The sequence below is a fragment of the Diceros bicornis genome, chromosome 18 (genome assembly GCF_020826845.1).
Source record: "Diceros bicornis minor isolate mBicDic1 chromosome 18, mDicBic1.mat.cur, whole genome shotgun sequence".
In the NCBI taxonomy this organism is placed as follows: Eukaryota; Metazoa; Chordata; class Mammalia; order Perissodactyla; family Rhinocerotidae; genus Diceros; species Diceros bicornis.
The window spans coordinates 39335406-39354575 of record NC_080757.1 but is presented as its reverse complement, the minus strand read 5'-3'; the positions used below and the strand labels follow the sequence as shown (position 1 = coordinate 39354575).

The 19170-nt window shown below is 56.7% G+C and overlaps 2 protein-coding genes across 4 annotated transcripts; one reads left to right on the top strand and one right to left on the bottom strand.

Annotated features, from left to right (window-relative positions):
* The first annotated feature begins 503 nt into the window (after positions 1 to 503).
* PGAP3 (post-GPI attachment to proteins phospholipase 3) lies at positions 504 to 15269 on the top strand. Of its 2 annotated transcripts, XM_058560876.1 has the most exons (8): positions 506 to 1140; positions 2407 to 2504; positions 3331 to 3483; positions 11413 to 11475; positions 12340 to 12401; positions 12746 to 12882; positions 13137 to 13341; positions 13523 to 15269. In XM_058560876.1, the coding sequence occupies exons 1-8, from the start codon at positions 960 to 962 to the stop codon at positions 13584 to 13586; spliced, it is 963 nt and encodes a 320-aa protein (XP_058416859.1). In that variant the 5' UTR covers positions 506 to 959; the 3' UTR covers positions 13587 to 15269. The 2 variants fall into 2 exon arrangements, with proteins under 2 accessions (XP_058416860.1, XP_058416859.1); XM_058560877.1 differs by lacking the exon at positions 13137 to 13341 and having other exon boundaries at positions 504 to 1140; positions 13342 to 15269.
* A 537-nt stretch (positions 15270 to 15806) lies between these two features.
* On the bottom strand, positions 15807 to 17649 carry PNMT (phenylethanolamine N-methyltransferase). 2 transcript variants are annotated; one of them, XM_058560875.1, is made up of 3 exons: positions 17311 to 17649; positions 16498 to 16666; positions 15807 to 16374 (listed from the first exon to the last, which is right to left on the bottom strand). In XM_058560875.1, the coding sequence occupies exons 1-3, from the start codon at positions 17510 to 17512 to the stop codon at positions 15933 to 15935; spliced, it is 813 nt and encodes a 270-aa protein (XP_058416858.1). In that variant the 5' UTR covers positions 17513 to 17649; the 3' UTR covers positions 15807 to 15932. The 2 variants fall into 2 exon arrangements, with proteins under 2 accessions (XP_058416858.1, XP_058416857.1); XM_058560874.1 differs by having other exon boundaries at positions 16498 to 16705; positions 17311 to 17647.
* Positions 17650 to 19170: the final 1521 nt, after the last annotated feature.

The window sequence follows — 19170 nt, the reverse complement described above, 5'->3', positions numbered from 1 at the left end:
GCTGGCAGCCCGGGTTCGGATCCCGGGCGGGCACCGACGCGCCGCTTCTCCGGCCATGCTGAGGCCGCGTCCCACATACAGCAACTGGAAGGATGAGCAACTATGATGTACAACTATCTACTGGGGCTTTGGGGAAAAAAATAAAAAAATTAAAAAAAATTACGTTGTTTATTCATTTAAAAAAAAAGGAGGGAGGTGGTTCTTAGCGCATACGATGAGCCAAATTCTGTACTACTAGTGCTGGAAATAAAATGGTAAACAAGACAGCAGAGGTCCCCACCCTGCCTGGGGGAAACAGACCACTGTATGTTAAATCATTCTCCAGGTGTTATCACCCCAGAAGTGGTGTTTAAATTGAGACTAGGAGAATAAGCAGGAATGAAAACAAGAGTGATACAGACGAAGCCAAGCCAGGAGGCTTGAAAGACATGGCCCCGGGAGGTGGGCCTGGGGCAGGGGAGTGAGGGAGACCTGTGGCAGGGGCCAGATCGTGCAGGGCTTCTGGAGTTCTGATTTTATCCTGAGGTTATTGGGACTCCTTAAGAGGCTACTGCGGCTGTCTCGGCGACAGATGATGATGTCTTTAACCAGGGTGGTGCCAGTGGAGATGGAGAGAAGCGGACAGTCCCAGGTACATTAGGAAGTGAAATCCGACAGGGCTGGTGATAGAAAAATAGTCCTTCCACAAATAAAACGACCCTAGAGAAGAAACAAGACGGATGTTCATAAAAGACCACTTTATTCTGCTCCTTAATCCACCTGGCGTGCTCCTTCCCTTAACCCTGTCGCCTCAATATATGGACACGACAGTAAGACAAGGGGCGGGGCAGGCGCCCACAAAAATCCAGGAACTTTTATTTAAACTGGACGGACGTCAGCGGAGAGTAGAATAAAGAGCACAAGGCACTTCCGGTTACTCCGGAAGTGGAGGTTCGTAAGCCCCTCCGCCGGCTGAAGGGATGGCCGGGCGGACGGCGCGGCTGGTGCTGCTAGCTGGGGCCGCCGCGCTAGCAAGCGGCTCCCAGGGCGACCGCGAGCCGGTGTACCGCGACTGCGTGCTCCAGTGCGAGGAGCGGAACTGCTCGGGGGGCGCACTCAAGCACTTCCGCTCCCGCCAGCCAATCTACATGAGTCTAGCAGGTAAGCCCCACCCCGCGGTAAGCCCCGCCCCTGCTGTTGGCCCCGCCCCTCGCACCCCCAATCCCCTTCTGCAACCTCTGAACCTTAGTGCCCCCGCCTGCAGCCCTGGCGTCCATTGTGAGTGTGAGTGAGTGGAGCCCGAGGGTGATGAGAGCCTTGTCAGCCGGTCTTACTTTCCCAAAAGCTTTCATTTACTTTTTATTTATTCCGTCAAACGGGTATTTACTTAGTACTCCTGGGTACTAGGCCCTGGGATAACACTGAAATCAGACCAGGGTCCTGCCCTTCGGGGCTCACAGTCCCCACGGCGGCATTAGCCTTCTCAAGTGCAAGGTAGAGGATGATTCGAGCCCTAAGGGACCTTTAGATTAAGCAATAGGAGCATGTGAGGGAGGAAGGAATGTTTCTGGCCTTGGGGAGTGGGGGCAGTGATCACCTTGGAACATTCTGTGAAGGAAGGGATTCCGGATGGATACATTAAATTTGGACCTGTGGCCATAGTAGACACCTACTGTGTCACAGGTGTCACAATAGGTCTGTTAATTTTCACAACAACCCTCTGAGGTGGTTTCTCTTAACCTGATTTTACAGAAGGGGAAAATCAGAGAGGTTAAGTGCCCTGCCTGAAGTCACACAGCCAGTAAGTGGTAAAGTAGAGTTTCCAGTTCTGACCTGTTTGACTACAAGTTTGTTTTCTTTACTATCCCTTTGCATTCCAGACAGAGGGAGCGGAGAGAGTGGAGGCCCTGGGCAGATGTGGGCACATCCAGCAGCTTGGTTTACTCAGGGAGCAGGGTGCATGAAAAGGAGTAGTGGCAAATAAAGTTGGAAAGGCAATTTGGGGCCTCAAGTCAGACTGAAGAATTTGGGCTTCATTTTCATAGGAGGAGGGTAAGATGGCAAGGCTTCCTCCCTGGGGAGTGAGAGCAAATCCTCTGTTCAGGAAGGGCAGACATAAACCCAAGTATCCGTAGATGGGTCCATCAGATGCTAAGATCCCCATCTTGGGGGAAAGGAGAAGAGAAGAAACCTCTGTTTGCTCACTGTACACCCCCACTTCCTAAAACCACACACACACCCCTTTCCCTTATGTGTATGTCCCACCATCTCTCCTCCATCCAAGCGGGAAGCGAGAATTTTGAGATTTCTTCTGGTTCTCTCCAACCTGCAGGCCCTCTTGGCCTGCATTTGAGCTTGGGCCCCATTCAGGCTTTCTCTTTGCCTCCAGGTGCTGGGGAATTCACCAGGCCAATTTATCTGTTTCAGGCTGGACCTGTCGGGACGACTGTAAGTATGAGTGTATGTGGGTCACCGTTGGCCTCTACCTCCAGGAGGGTCACAAAGTACCTCAGTTTCATGGCAAGGTGAGTTGGAGGGACAAGGTAGGTATATGGTGGGAATGTGGTGGGAATAAGATAACCCCCAGTTGGACACACTGTCCAAGCAGTCTGAGGTGTGGGGTGATGGGTGTGAATTTGGGGCAGGTACCTGTTCTTCTCAAAATATGCTGGTTTTCATATAATCAGATGGGACCAATGTCTCCTGCCTTGGATTTGGAGTGACAAGATCTGGGAGGCTTTGGGGTCTCCTCAGAGAGTGGTGCTGGGCTTCTTAGGGTAGTTGAGGTGCCCACTTTGCTACAAGGACAAATTCCTTGACCCACCATGGCAAGCTTTCTGTTGCTTCTTTGTAAGAATCTGGATTAAAATACTAATACCCCCTCAGATTGCCCAGCAAGGCACAGTTTGCTGATGCCTGTTGATCCAACGTGATCTTGGTCTAGCCTGTCGAGATTGGCAAGAATTATTCTCCCTAATTTGTCACAGAGTAAGCTGAGGCTCACAGGGCTGTGGTCAGTGGTGGAGAAGGGGTTAGGACCTCTGTCTTCTGGATGGCAGGTCTATGCTGTTTCCACCAGGCCATACTGAGCCGTCTACACTGGCCCACCTGGTCTTCCCAGAGACCAGGCTTACAGTGCTGTGAGTGCTGGCCAGGCTAGAGGGATGACCCTCAGCCAGGGACTGGAGGGGAGCTCATTAACCCGAAAAGGGGCTGAACTTGAGCTTTGGCCAAAGTCGAGAGCTGAAGAACCAGCCGGGGACCTGTTGATGCAGCGTGTCAAGCAAAGGTAGGTTGGGCCATCTGAGGGTTGCTTGCCCCTGAGGCCCCCTCTATGTGCTCCTTTTTCAGTGGCCCTTCTCCCGGTTCCTATTCTTCCAAGAGCCAGCTTCTGCTGTGGCCTCGTTCCTCAATGGCCTGGCCAGCCTGGTGATGCTCTGTCGCTACCGCACCTCCGTACCAGCCTCCTCTCCTATGTACCCCACCTGCGTGACCTTCGCCTGGGTAGGTAACCTGGCAAGATTCCTGCTTTACACCCTCATCTAGGAAGGAGGAACTCTTAGATCCCCATTCTCACCTACCAGGGCTTCTACCCACCTAGCTTCCCCTCTGTTTTCCAGGGTAAAGTTTCAGCTGTGGGGTGGTCAGGCCTGGGGAGAAAACAGGGAAGGTGCTGAATTAGTCCTTATCTTTCTAGCAGAGTCCTAGGTCGGGCTGTTTGAGAGGGAGGGAGAGAGGAAAGAAACATTGTTCTCGTCCTGAAGGAGGAAGCCACTAAAAGATCCAGTAGGGCAGTTTACAAACAGAGAGGGAGATGGGTAGTAGGGAGCATGCTGGGACCACAGATCTTTCCAAGGACCCCTCTGGGGGACTTGAAGCAATTTCAACTCCAGTCCCGGCCTGGAGGCATTGGCAGCCACAGCACTCCATGTAAAGTCAGCCTGGTCTTACACCGTGCCTAGAGAAGCCGAAATATGTTCCATCTAAGTCTCCAAAGAGGGCTCTGAGCTTCACAGTGTGACTGGTCAGAGGAGCCAGCATCCAGGGCCTGGAATTGTGGGAAAGCATGGACTGCGGTACCGATAGGAACTGTGACAACCTTGGGGAGAGTGCAAGAGTAAGAGCTTGCGATGGATGTCTCTAGATCAGAGCTGCCGCTATAAGCCTTAGGGAAACATCCCCACTCACTCACCTTCCTGCCATCAAAGCAGCCATCCATTCATATGTTGAGCATATGTGTGCCAGGCACTTTGCTGGGCCGCTGGCAATCCAAAAGTATGTAAAAACAGACGAGTCCCTGCCCTCTGGTACTAACCACACAGGCACACAATTGAATGTAAAGGTGCAATGGATGAGAGGTGCTGTAGGTGTGTGATGGGGGCCCAGACCAGCACAGAGCAATGAGGGAAGGCTTCCCTGAGGAAGGGGCATTTGAAATAAGATCAGAATGATGAGTGAATGTTAACTAGGTGAATTCAGGGAGAGTAGGAGGAGTCATCTACATGGAAGACTCAGAATGTGCACAGACAGAAGAGAGCTCACGTTATATGAGGACCTGAAAGACCAGGAGGCCTGCCATGCAGGAAGCCAGGGAGTGGGGTGTGAGACGGGTGGACAGGTGGGCAGTGGGTGGGCTCAGCCCCTGGAGAGCCTGGGGGTCACATTAATGCTTTAGATCTTGACTCGCAAAGCATCAAGAAGTAATGACGGTCGGAGAAAAGGGGTTTCATAAATAGATTTGCTTGGAAAACTCATTCTGGCTACTGTGTAGAGAACCAACTGGAGGGGGCAGGCATGGATGCAGGGGGCTAGTTGGTAGTTTTAGCAGAGGGCACAGTAGCTAGACTAGAGAGGTGGCATAGGTCTTGGAGGGAGGGTATTAAAGAGAAGTGTGTTTGAGCTATGTTTTGGAGGTGACATTAAAATTTTTAAAGATGTATTTATTTAACAAATCCATACATAGCTCTTACTGTATGCCAGGTACCGTTCTATGCATTTTATAAATATTAACCTTGTTAATCCCATAACAAGCTTATGAGATAGGTAGTATTATTATCCCCAGTTTACAGATGAGGAAACCAAGGACTGGAAAGGTTAAGTAACCTGCCCTAGCAGCCAGGGTTTGACTCCAGGCATCTGGCTCAAGAGTCCAGCTGTTACCATCGGGGCTGTGCTGATAGCCGCAGCAGTTGGTTAGATGAGGAGAGGACTCAAGGATGACCCCTGTCTTTCCACTGATGAGCCAGTGATAGAAGCTGTGAATGTGGATGGGACCTTAGCAAGAGGAGAAGGGGTCTAGGAAGGAGCCTTGAGGAACTCCAAAACTGAATGGCTGGATAGAGGAGGATGAGCCAGCAACGGAGACAGAAGGAGTGGCCAGAGGGGTAGGTGGGAAACTAGGATATCATGTGGTTGGGGGAGCCCTGGGACAAGGACAGGAAGGAGAGGGTGGTCCATTCTCCTGAATTCTGCTGGACAGTCAAGTAAGAGGAGAGCTGAAGGACGCTGCTGGATCTGGCGACCCGGGGTCTCTGAGGACCTTAGGAAAACTGATAGTGTAGGGTGCCGAGAAGTCCGGGCCGAGCCTCAGACTTGGGAGATGGGATCAGAAGGAGGGTGGAGAAGGAGGCTGTTAATAAGCCTCTGGGAAACGTTGATCCTCCCTAATACTTTCTATTCAACAAATACTAATAATAATTGTTATGAATTATGGAACACAAATCACCTGATGGACATTGTCCTAAGTTCTTTATATACATTTTCTCGTTTAATCCTTACAATACCACCATGAGCTCTGAGTAAGGCTTAGAGGGGGAAAAACTTGCCCAAAGTTAACAGCTAACGAGTTAGTGAATAACGGAGAAGGTTGGTGTCCAGGGCTGTCTGACTCCGGGTCAAGCACTCAGCCTCTCTTCAGGCTGTGCATGCACCGTGATCAGTGTTTGTTGAGTGTTTGCTGTGGGTAGAGACAGGGGTTGCACTTGTGGGGGCTGAAGCCCCTGCCTAAGAAGCTGAGCCTAGTGGGAGGCGCAGGTCCAGCCAGCCTGGGAGTCAGAATGCAGGCAGAGCCGAGGCGGGCTCGGGCAGAGAGCCGTGGGAGTTGTAAGGTGGGGAGACCATGTCCTCAAAGTGGAAAAGTCTGTGAGGAAGCCCAGGGAGGAGGAGAGGTTTCCTCTGGGACCTGCAGGGCTAGTGAGGCTCAGACATGCACCTGTAGGGGAGAGGAGGTTGGGTTCCAGCATTCCAGGCTGGGGGCACAGCAGGAGCAAAGGTACAGAAGCTAGAGAGTGGGAGACCTGGACAGGCAGCCTTGGGAAGGTCAGCCTGCCACAGTGTGGCTGTGTGAAGGGGAGTGCAGGGAGATAGGATGGAGCAGAGAGGGCCCTGAGTGCCAGGCTGAGGGGCGGGAACTCTTGTGTAGGCAGGGGCCTGGCATCAGCACACCCCGTCACAGGCATGGGTGGGATAGAGCCCCCACTTCCTGTTTAGGCCTCTCGCAGAGAAGGGTGTTTGGTCCTGGCCTAGAAAGCAGGAAGGGCAGGGAAATTAAAGAAGTTACACCTGTCCTCTTTCCTTTGGGGTTCTTCCAGAGACACTGCTTTCTGGGCCCACCGCCTGCACTGCCCCCTCACCCTTGCCCCTAGTAGAGAGCACAGGACAGCCCTGCCCAAACTCTCTGAAGAAAGCTCAGAGGCTCTTTGGATAGACCAGTGGGTCTGAGGGAACCTCAGAGGTGCAGCCTTTGTCTTCATGACATGTGCCGGAAGCACTGGTCACTTCACAACTCGTGTTTTGATCTCCCTGATTCTTGAGTTTTTCATCTCACTGGCAGCTGCCACTCAGCTCCCTTCTTGGTGAGGGTCACACCTCCCAGGGGTGCCCTGCAGTCCAGCATGACTGAGGACCCTTAGGGACAGAGCAGGACATATTAGGTTGGGTGCCTGGGGCCTGCATCTCAGGGCATCTTTAGGGATATGGGGTTCATGGACAGGGGACTCCGTCATGCCACCACCAGGCCCTTGAGGGACAGAGTCTCAGCGCTGGCCCACACTCCCTTTGATGATCCCATTTGGATTTTACATCTGATCTTTAGTCCTGTGTGTGTGTGTTTGCAGGAGGGAGGGATCCTGAGCTATACGGAAGGTGTGCCTGTGGACTTTGTCCTAGGCTGGGTCTTCTGGAGCAAGTGGGGCTCCTGATTTCTGTTGGGGTGGAGTAGGAAGGCCCCTCACCTGCTCCAGGTTAGATCTTGGGGGTGTGGTCTCAGTCTTTTTCTCTGGGAAATGAGGGACTCTGTCCCCAGCAGGGCTAATGAAGCTTTGGCACAAGGAGGCAGTCTCTGCCTTGACGTGTAGACCTGGGCTTGGGCTGGGCAGCAGCCGGACTTTGGGGGAGCCTGCCAAAGCTGTGTGCACTGCAGACCTTTGCCTTCGTGGAGCTGGATGCTCCTGCTCTCTGCCGAAGCTAGAAGGCCACACCAGTTCCTCACCCCTTCATCCAGCAAGGAAAGGTCCTCAGGGCTAGAGGTGAGAGAGTGAGGTGCCAGGAAAGCCAGGATGATGGATGGAGGTGGGGGCTGATTGTGCGCTACCTCTGCTGAGGAAACTATGAGAAGAGAGAGGTTGAAGCTGCAGCAGAATGATGGTTAGACTTCAGGAAGGATTTCCCTACGGTCAGACACGAGCCAGTAGAACAGGCAATGGCAGGAAATCCGGGAATCCTTTTTTTTTTATTTTTTTTGTGAGGAAGATCAGCCCTGAGCTAACATCCATGCCAATCTTCCTCTTTTTTTTTTTTTTGCTGAGGAAGACTGGCCCTGAGCTAACATCCATGCCCATCTTCCTCCACTTTATGTGGGACACCACCACAGCATGGCCGGACAAGCGGTGCATCGGTGTGGGCCCAGGATCTGAACTCAGGTCGCCAGCAGCGGAGCGCACGCACTTAACTGCTACGCCATGGGGCCAGCCCCTAAGGAATCCTTTTTGATGGTGGAAAAAGCCCTCCTTCTCCCATTTCCATCCACCTCTTTGCCCTTCTCTCTCAGGAGTGAACTGGGTCAGGCCTGCCCTGCCTGAGGCAGGGGTTGAGACACGGTGGCCTCTGTGGGGGCCCCGGGTGGCAGCAGGCGTCATATTTAACATTCTGCCTCCCCCACTTCTGAGACACCGAGCTATTTAAAGACCCACTTGTCCCCACTGCCACGGTGTCAATGACAGCCCCGAGCACTGGGGCTTAGCACTGGGGTCGAATTCCTGACAGATCTGGCTCACTTGGCATCCAACCGGTTTCATAGTGGTGATATTTTTGTCTCAATTTTCTTATTTTCCAACAGACTGAAACAGCCTCCCGCTCCCCCTCGCCCAGCCTTCCCTGTCCCCCTCCATTTCCACTCTCGTTGGCACCCTGCCCCGGCCTCCCCCTTTCCTCAGTGTTTACCGAAGTTCTTGGTGCCTGCTGGGCCAGCCCATTGCCCTCCTGGCCTGTCTGATTGGCCAGTTACCCAGTCTGCCCCCCTCACTCTACTCAAGCTTGGCTAAGGAGTCCAGGAGCAGGCATACTCTTGCGTCTTGGGGGCTTTCCTTTCCTTCCACGTCCATCCATCCCCTTTGCTTGAGTCTTGATGACAAACTCTGAGTGAAGAGAAATAGTATCTCTGCAGTGCATCCTGGCATTGTGGCTCAGGAGCAAGGAGCAGGGGCCTCTTCCTATAGCTGAGGTGTCTGCATTCTGGGATCAGGAGACCCTGGGGCCCCATGGTTTGACCTGGAGCATTGTGACCCTTGAGGAAGAGGGAGGTGGACGTGATGAAGGAAACAGACATATGTGGAGCACCGATTGTGTGCCAGACAGCAGTAACAGCCACCATTTACTGAGTGGCTTCTTCGTGCCAGGCATTTCACAGACATCATCCTCATGACCCTCTTATGCAGTGGGTACTGTTATTAGCCCCATTTTGTAGGTGAGGCAACTGAGGCTCAGAGAAGCTGTTATTTTTTCAAGATCACATAGCTATTTAGGAGCCAAGGCAGAACTTGAACCCAGGGTCCATCTCGTTGTGGAGGTTACAGACATTCTGCCCCCAGCCTGGAACTGTGGCATGGGCTAGGCAGCTGTGGGGAGACCACCCTTTCTCCCCCTAGACTTCCTTAGCCTACAGGGAGAGGAGGAGGCAGACTTGGCCTTTTCAGCCTCAGGTCTGTGGAGAGGTGTGAAGGTCCCCACTTGGTCAACAAGGTGGAGAGAAATAACATCTAATGTTTTACCCTGTCCTGGGCACTGTGCTGTACACTGTACTTGTTTTGCTTGTTAAATTCTTATCAACACTATGATTATTCCCATTTTACAGATGAGAAAACTGAGGCACAGCAAGGCTAAATAACTTGCCCAAGGACACACAGGAAATGCAGAGCTGGGATTTGAACCCTGGCAGTCTGGCCCTAGGGCCTGCATTCTTAATGACACTATCTCCCAAATCTGAGGAGAGGGGTCAGAAGAGGAGCCCCCCATAATGGGACACTCCCCAGGGGAGAGGGGACTTTTCAGGGGTGCAGAGTTCAAGCTTCAGGTGGGTCTCTGTAAGTGGAAGGCACCCCGGGGAGGCGGTTGGACAGGGGACCAAGCAGCCCCCAGCCCCGTCCTGTAAAGCTAAGCCCTGGCCCTGTGCACCGCCCCCCCCATGCTTTCAGTGTTCCAGCCACCACTTAGCTCAGTCCTCCTGTCACACCCCCCTTCCTGCTGTGGGTGACAAGGAAGCCTGGCTGGCTGCCAGTCCCTGCTGCCTTCCCCTCCGCCTCCCTTTCACACTGGCTCCAGGGCCACTCTCCTCTCCAAGGATGTCCCTGTTCCTGGCCTCCGCAGGAGACCTGGCCCCGTGATTGCCTGGGCTCTGTGTCCAGCCCCGAGCCTGCTCTGCTCCCTATGCTGACCCTGAGTGTCAGACTCTGTGGACAGTATCCAAGAAACCACACCGTTCTGTCCCATTCTCCAGCCTCCAGACCATGCCCCCGTCACCGTCTCTGGGGAAGGAGCAGCACCAGGGATGGGACAGGATGGCCATCCTCAAAGGAGGAAGCAACCTGACCTAGAATAGTCACCTGACATCAGGGCTGGAAGGGGACAAAGGATCACTTAGGTCAGGCCCTGATTTGTCCTGGGGGAAGCTCAGGCCTTTGCCCAGGTCATGAGGAGCATAAGTAGCAAGGCTCAGCCTAGGACCCAGGCCACACACACAGACTTGCACGGGGCTACCCGAGCCTCCAGAGACTTCCAGGGCTGACTGGCTTTGCAACAGAGCCCTGCCGGCCTCCACCCCATTGCTTTTCCCATTCTCTCATGAGCCCCCTTGGGCCTGCATTAGGGAACTCATCCTACTGTCTGGCCTTCCTGCAGCAGTACCAGATGGAGAGTGGCTTCTTACCCCGCTCCCACTGTCCCTGCCTGGCCAGCTTTCCTGGTATACTGGACCCCTGAGTGAGCAGTTCCTGGCCTTCACCCATCCCAGGCAGGCCTGTCCTACCCTAGCGCATCCCTCCCTACCTCCAGGGCGTTCCAGGCCAGACCTGGCTGTTCCTTTGATGGGTTGTCACGGGTTTCCCAGCCTTTCCTCCCAGCCCAGTGTCTGGATCTCCACCCCAGCCCACCCTTCTTTCAGTCATTTGGGCATCTGCCGTGGATACAGCAGTCTTTGAAAAAAGCACCAGCTCCCACAAGATCTAGGGCTCATTTGCAAGATGATTTGTACTCTCTCCTTGCAGTTAATTTCCAGGAAAAAGGCCTTAAATGTTCCCCTGGGCTCTTGCCCACTCCAGCCCCTCTAGCCCTGCTCTTCTGCTCCTCCCAGAGCGCGGAGCAGCAGCCACTGGTCTGGCGGGTTGGGCCCGCCCAGCCAGGAGGAAGCTGGGCTTGGTTGGCCGGCCTCCTCCTCTGAGACTTGGCCCCAGTGGGATATGCTTGATCTCCCTCCCTTGCTTGCTTGCTCAGGGCACACCCCAAGCTGGCTCGAGCCCCTCCACCCCACCCACTTCATTCCCGCCCCCAGAGGCTGAGGTCACTGGCTCCCCTGGCCCGGGTGGGGCTGTCATCACCTGCTGGTTGGGGGAGGAGGCGAGGCCCCCCGGGGGCTGTTGTCTTAGCGATTGAGTAACCAGGGAATTTGGCTCTGCCGGAACTGGTTCCCAGGCCAGGCCGGAACCTGTGGAGGCCGCAGCCCAGCCCCCGTGGCCTAGGGGATTGGGGGTGGTGGGAAGCGGAGCCTTTGGGAGTGGGCTGGGTGGGGGTGAAGGGGCACAGGTTTGTTCCTGGGCTCCAGGGGCAAGGGGAACCACATTTCTCTGCCCCAGGAGCCCCTTCCCAAAAGTGAGATGGGCGTGAGCTTTCTGGGGGCCTTCCCCACCTTGCAGTGCCACACTCACCAGCCTCCTCCCTCCTCAGGTCTCCCTCAATGCTTGGTTCTGGTCCACAGTCTTCCACACCAGGGACACCGACCTCACAGAGGTGAGCGCCTCCCCTTCCCTCTCCTGCTTGGGACAGTCCCAGGAGCCCAGGAGGGGCGGGGCGCAGCCGGCTCTGAGGTCTCACCTTGACTCTGTTGACTGAGCACGTGCTCTATGCTGGGCATTTTCAACCTGTTAGTGCACTTGAGCCTCACTTGACCCTTGTGAGGGAGGTGTGATGATGGGCTCTTCCTAACTGATGAGGCAGCTGAGCCTTGGAAAGGCGAAATCACTGCCCAGGATCGCCCAGCCAGTGAAGGGGTGCGGTCAGGACTTGAGCCCAAGCTGTCGAGCTCCAGACTGCACCCTGAGTTCTGTGGCATGCTCTTGTGTTCTGGACTTGTGACAGGCACCCTCCACCAAGGCCTCTAAAGCCTCCTGCTGAGCTCTTTTTTTTTTTTTTTTTTTTATTTATTTATTTTCCCCCAAAGCCCCAGTAGATAGTTGTATGTCATAGCTGCACATCCGTCTAGTTGCTGTATGTGGGACGCGGCCTCAGCATGGCCGGAGAAGCGGTGCGTTGGTGCGCACCCGGGATCCGAACCCGGGCTGTCAGCAGCAGAGCGCACGCACTTAACCGCTAAGCCACGGGGCCGGCCCTGAGCTCATTTTTTTAAAATTGTATAATGTGAATACAAGGGTCATTCTGTTAAATTCAGGAGTGAAACAGCAATGGGCAGAAGGAGCACGAGCCGTGGTCCCCTCTGACCATGGCCTAGGACTCCCATGTTAGACTCCGCTGCGCTCTGCCGCCCCTCCTTGCCCCCATCCCTGGTAGGTCCTCTCTGGGCCCTGCCCTCCACGAAGCCTGTCCGCTTCCGACTTTCCTCACACTGGCCCCTCATCCAGCTCTCCCTGTCCTCAGAAAATGGACTACTTCTGTGCCTCCACCGTCATCCTGCACTCAATCTATCTGTGCTGTGTCAGGTGAGCCGCCTTGGCTGCTGCAGGGGCAAATTCAGGCCGTGGGGGCGGAAAGGGGTCACCCAGCCCTCCCTTGGGGGGGCCTTCCTTCTTCACCAGTCCCTCCACACACACACACATACCCTCCGGGCTGTTCTGGCTGGGGACTCAGGTAGGCCTAGGGGCCCTGGCTCTTTCCAAGGAGCTGTAGCACTTGGTCCAGGGCCCTTGGGGGATTGGAGGGCTGCCCAGGTGGCCTGTTTTGGTGGGGGAGGGGCAGTGGCTTCCGGGACCACTTCCTGATGTTGGGGTGAGGGAGTGCTTCAGGGCATGCTGCTCCATCTGAGCAGCTATGGATGGCGGGGCAGGACCGTGGGGCTGCAGCACCCGGCTGTGGTCAGTGCCTTCCGGGCCCTCCTGCTGCTGATGCTGACCGCGCACGTCTCCTACCTGAGCCTCGTCCACTTCGACTATGGCTACAACCTGGCGGCCAATGTGGCTATCGGTGAGGCGGGACTGGGGCTGCGTCTGCAGAACTGCTGGCTTGGGGTGGGAGTAGGGGGTTGGTGCTGTTCCTGGAGAAGGAGTTTCTAGAGAGACCCTTACTGCCAGGGAAGGAGAAAGAATTTGGAGTGGGAGAGGGAGGGGGCTGGGAGGAGAGCCTGAGGATGGTCCTGGTGTCAGAGCATGGGGAAGAGGGAGGCCTTGCAGGGGAGAAGGAGTCCAGGGGGTGAGCCTCTCCCCGCCCCCCACACCCAGGCCTGGTGAACGTGGTGTGGTGGCTGGCCTGGTGCCTGCGGAACCGGCGGCGGCTGCCTCACGTGCGCAAGTGCATGGTGGTGGTCCTGCTGCTGCAGGGGCTGTCCCTGCTTGAGCTGCTCGACTTCCCACCTCTTTTCTGGGTCCTGGATGCCCATGCCATCTGGCACATCAGCACCATCCCCGTCCATGTCCTCTTTTTCAGGTGGGTGCTACTCCCTGCCCAGGGCTCACCTTCTTTGTGCCCCTCCTCGCCTGTTCCTTAGAAGAGACCGGGGTCTCTGTGCGCCGGGTCGCCCCCTCCCAGCTTGCCTGCACTCACCCCACCCTGCCCCCAGGTGGCCACTCAGAGCTGTGCCTCAGTGGGCTTCTCCCTCGGCCCACAGCTTCCTGGAAGATGATAGCCTGTACCTGCTGAAGGAATCAGAGGCCAAGTTCAAGCTGGACTGAAGGCCCTGGGAGCGTGTCTGCCCCACGGGGGATCCTGCCCCGTCCCTGCTGTCTCCCCTTCTCCCCCAATCTTTGAGATGATTTTTTCCTTTTAGCATCTTGACCTTGGACATGAAGGGTGTGGGCCCAGAATCATGTAACCTGCCCACCACTTGCTCGCCCCCACATTGCCCTCACAGGTCTTTGGTGTCTATTTGGGCCTGGCCTCTCAGCATCTGGGGCTGGAGAATGGGCAGCCTCTCTGGTTCCTGGAGCTGAACTGGGGTGGAACTGTGTGCTTAGCTCCACCGAGAGGAGAGCTGCCTCCTCCTCGCATCCCCTCACTGCCTGAGTGGCTCCCAGAGCCCTCTGTCTAGCTGGGAGATCAGATGCTACAGGCCATTGGCGATAAACAGGGGTTCCCTTCTGTCACCCACCCCCTGCCCTCCTCCAGGGCACCACTAGGTGGCACTAGACACTTGCTCTTTGGCTGCTATAATTTTAAGGCAGGTCTCATTCTCCCCATGGGATCTTGAGGGACCAAGCTGCTGGGATTGGGGAGGAGTCTCACCCTGACTGTTGCCCCAGCCAGACCCTCAGGAGGCCTCACCACACCCCCTCTTCGGGGCCAGGACCCCAAAGAGCCCAGGACAGGAATCCCTCTGAGCCCTGTGCTACTGTTGTGGTTGGGAGCCTGCATACAACTGTGTAACGGAGTGTGGGCAGGACTGAGTGTGTAGGTGACGTGGTGGTGGGCCCAGGCCTGGGGGGTGGGGGATGCTGGGTGGGACAGTGTGTGTGAGCACCAGCCTGGGGCAGTGTGTGGGGTAGGGGTGAGTGGTTTTACAGTGTGTGTTGGTGGGATAGGTGGGTTAGCGTGGGTTAGGGGAATATGCATAGACTGAGTGTGAGGTGAGTGTGCCACACAGTGAGGGGAGGTTGGAGCAGGATGGGGGAATCAAGTCACCATCAACAACCATTTATTGAGTACCAACTCGGCACAAGGCCCCAGGCCAGGCAGAGTCAGGATATCCTCAAGATCTGGCTGGGGGTACGGGTGTCCAGGCTGCATGTGTGTGTATGTGTTCTTGTCCATTGTCCGCCTCCTTTGCAAACTTCACAGTGCCCCACACAACTCAAGATCACCCTCCAGAACCAGTCCCCCCTCGGGAGGCAGAGGGAGGAAGAGAAATGGAGGTCCTCTGGGCCTCTCCAGCCTCCCTGTCTCCTTGGCTAGGCATGGTTGGCCTCCCCCTCTGGCAGTGCCCTGCCTGCTAGCCCCTTCCCCACAGCCTGGACCTTGGGAGGGGGAGGGGCCCTCTGAGGGAGGAGGGGAGGAGGCTGGTGACTGGGTCTGGTTTCTGGCCTCCCCAGAGGCAGGCAGGGGCCACGCTGTGCCTGCACTCCAGTAAAGGTGACCCCTGCCAGTTGCCGGCAGCCCTAGCACATTCCTGCTCCACAAGGATAGAATGTGGAGCTCCAGAAACTTTCCATCCAAAGGCAGTCTCTGTGATTAGAGCAGGCAGTCTGGATTCTTGTTCTTTCCCTGCCCCCTTGTCCCTCCCCGGGAGTAGGGCACTATGCTAGGACTCCAGTCTCAGGGACTTGGGTGGCCTGTATTAGTTTCTTTTGATACTGAGAACTATTTTAAGGTAGGAGGGTAGCAAGGGACATTCTTAATAAACCAATTCTCAGCCTCCCTGACCCTTGTTCAGCTCATTTGTGTGAGTAGGGTGGGCCAGAGACAGTGGACAGGTGGGGCCTCTACTTAGGCACGTGGGGGTGGCAGGGTGCAGATGCAGAGCGACAGTAGAGCTGGGCAGAGCTCCAGTCCAGCTTGTGGAGGGGGACAGGGGAGGGAGCTGGTACCCATTTTCCCCTCTCACTTCATGGGGACCTTTGTTTGCAACTCCACCCCACTGCAAGTTCCACCTCCGTCTCCTAAATATACCCTCCTGTTCCCTTCTGGTCCTAGGCTCCACTACTGTTTGTTCTTAACCTTTCTGAGCTTCACCTGCAAACAGGATAACAGGACCTGCTGCTGAGTGTGAGGACCCAATGGACCTAACAGGCACCTGGCACACAGCAGATGCTGAATGAGCTCCCCCTGACCGTGGCCTGCTTTAGTTTGGGAAGAATGAGTGGTACAGAAACCTATCTTCATGGAAGTTTCTGGAAAAAAAGGCTAAGGTTGGTGCCTCCCACACGTCCACAATACAAGAGAGCTCTGAGCCCTTGTTGCTTCCCAGGAGAGCCACAGACAGTGCTGACACTCAGCAGCTGGGCCTTATTTCTTTATTAGGTGCCACTTCAGATAATAGGGAATCTGGGTGGGTGAGGGCCGTCAGCACTGGGTGCACTGGGCCCTCACACCCCCACCTTCTTTTGGGCCCAGGTGAAGAAGATGCCCTTGACATCGTCTACACCTGTCTGCAGGCGGGCAGGCATGATGTAGGTGCGCAAGTCCCGCACCTCATAGCCACTGTGCTCCAGGGCCTCCCTCACCTCCTCCTCACACACTGGCACCACCGCCAGCCTGGCCTCCCCAGCCAGGTACCACGACTCCTCCAGGGCCCCGATGAGGAGGAAGTGCCCCCCAGGCCTCAGTAGCATAGTGATGTGGTCCAGGGCCCGCTGGAAGCTGGCGAGGTCTGGGCTCACAGCCTCCAGGCAGAAGGCAGAGACCAGGGCATCAGCAGGTAGAGGCGCTAGGCTCCCAGCACCCAAGGGCTGGGGCTGGTGCACATCAATGGGAAGGACCCTCTTCACCCTGGCTCGCAGCTGGCGCTCCTTCTCCTGCCAGGACTCACTGTTGGGGGGCAGAAGGCAGAGTCAGGACCAGGGCTCAGGACTGCCACATGCCCAGTCCTCTTGCCCCCCACCAGCCACTCCATGGGAAGCCCCCTGGCCACCCTGATCCCCTAGCCCTTACCCCTTGCCCTCAATGAGGCAGACGTGCTGGCTGTACATGCTCCAGTCAAAGGCCCCGGGCTCTTCCCGCAGCCAGAGCCCCAGTTCCTGGCGGTTCACCTCCAGGAAATCTGTCATGGTGATGTCCTCAAAGTGGGCGCAGGCGCTGAGCAGCTGGTATATGGTGGGACCTGAACCAATGTCAATGAGGGTGCGTCCAGACACCTCACCTAGGCGGGGCAGAGGAAGAGTCCTGGTGCCAGGCCTGTCCAGGCAGCCCCCTACCTCAGCCACTACCTCCGTTACCTGCTTCTCCCTCCCTCTTGCTCACCGTTTTTCTCCTTCTGTAAGCGTCTCTCTATCTGGAAAAAGCATCAGCTCTGGAGTTAGACTGACCGGGGTCTGAGTCCTGGCTGCAACCTCACATGCACTGACTGACCTTGGGAAAGGAACTTAACCCCTCTGAGACTCAGGTTCTACATCTATAACACTATACCTACCAAGGAGGATTAAGTGGGGAAATCGTGAGGTGCCTGGTAGTTTCTCTCTCCCCTCCCCAGTCTCTGCCTCCATTTTTTTCTCTGCCTCTCTTCATCTGAGTTTCTCTTCTGCATCTCCCACCTCATTTCTCAACTCTGAGTGTTTTCCCCTCCCCACCCTCTCTCCACCGGTCTATCTCCTCTGCTCCTCACCTGAGGACTATTGCTCCTCTTTTTTATTTTCACTTCTTAACTACCTGTCTCTGCTCCTTGGTCCCCATCTGGCTCGCGCGCGTGCGCCCCTTTAGCTCCCTGATGACTTCTTGTTCTCCGTGCCTCAGTTTCCCCGCGCTCACCAGTGGCGAAGGTCTGCGCCAAGCAGCGCAGCTTCCAAAGCCCGACGCTGTCCGGGTTGCTCAGGTCCCCCCGAGGGGGCGCGTAGTTGTTGCGGAGGTAGGCGCGGGGCTCGAAGCGCTGGTAGGCAGAGGCCACCGCTGCCCGGCCCGGGTCCGAGTCGGGGACCGCGCCCGCAGCGTGACTCCGATCTGCCGCGCTCATCCTGCCGCCGTGGCCCGCCGTATCCCCCACCCGCCTCGCGGCCCTTTTATTTGCGGCCGGACCCCCGCCCAGACCCCTCCGCTGCGGGGGCGGCGGTTGAGCGATGAGCCGCCTGGGGCCACTCGCGCCGCGTCTCCCCCACCGCATCCGTCTCCTTTAGTGTCCGAGCAGCAGACACACGGGGCGGGGGGGGGGGGCAGCCGCGGGCACATCTGTTCCCGCCCCCGCTCCACACTTGCTCCCGCTGCTCTCCATCCTTTGCTTCACCTGCCCTGCTCTAAGTCCTGCTTTCGCGCCCCCTGTCTCGGCTTCCTCCCCCATAATCCTTAGATACCGGCCCCGCCAGTCCCCAGCTCCTCCCGTCGCTCTTCTCCAGCTCGCCCAGCCATTCACCCTTCTGCCCGGCATCCTATCCCTTCTCTTTTGCCAGGGTTCGAATTAGGCCTTTCCCCAGTCCACCTCCCGGCGCCCTCCCGCAAGGGCCCAGTCCCCCGCAAGTCTCCCCTTCCTCTGGGACACCTTGTCCAACATCCCCCTCTTCCTTAGTAAGATCACCCCAACTGCCCTCCGCCCCTCCTCCAGGCCTCTTTTTAGTCTTTTCCTACCTCCCCGTCCCGCGCCCCCCCCCAACCTCTGAAAGGACAGTCCGTTCCGGCCTCCGCCACGGTCGCCCCGGGGCCCCGGAGCGGAGCTCGCCCCGCCCGTCCGATGGCAGCAGCGATAAGGGAGGAGAGGGGGCTAATGCACTTAGCGGACGGAACAGCCGGGCCTCCTTTGTGGGCCCTGCGGGCTCCGAGCCGCTTATCTGGGGGCTGCCAAGGGCGGAAGGCTCGGGACGTTCCCGCCACCTCGGAGGCGCGGCACCCCGCGGAAGGAGAGAGGGCGCGGGGCGCATTCTCCAGCCTGTCAGGACCACTAGGGGGCGCGGTCCGGACCGTCGGACGCCAAGAGATTTGGGGTCCTGCCAGTCTGGGTCTTGGACCCCTCTCCTCTTCCAGCCCACATTCCAGCCTCTCTGGGGGAGCAAGCCAGGCCAGGCCTGCAGGTCTTGCTTGGCGCTCCGGGTACCAGGCTGTCAAGATGCCAGGATCTCCCCTCCAAATGGGAAGTGGATTCTGCAGGGCCATCTCCATGGTCTTCCTGGAGTGGGACCCCTCGAGGTCAGTCCACTGCTCCTTTGCCCTGGGTGGGCTACCAGCCCCTACCAAGATGGGCCCCTGGCCTCCTCTGTGCCCCCGCCCCCACCTTGTCCCAAGGGGAAAGTCTCTCCTTGTTGGGAGACAGGCAGCCAGGTTGGGACATGAGTCACCACAACAGCTGCAGGGGTCATAGACAGGAACCTGACCCCCCCACACACACACCCAACAACCCACCCTGGCTCTGAGGGCAGGGAGGGTGGACCACCTGATCCCAGCCAAGGATTGATTCTGTCTGGATTCAGAACTGAGAGGTAGGTCAGCCTTGGGGCCACTGACCCCATCCACACCAAGGCACAGCCAAGGACAGTCCTGGTGCCAGCCCCCTCCATATTCTCCATGAGATTATTTAAACAAACCCTGGATGCCAGCTGGTCTGTGGGGCACTGCCCAGTGCCAGGGGGCTGGACACGGAGGCCAGGACTGTGCAGCAGAGTCAGGGTATGGAAGGGGCACTGAACA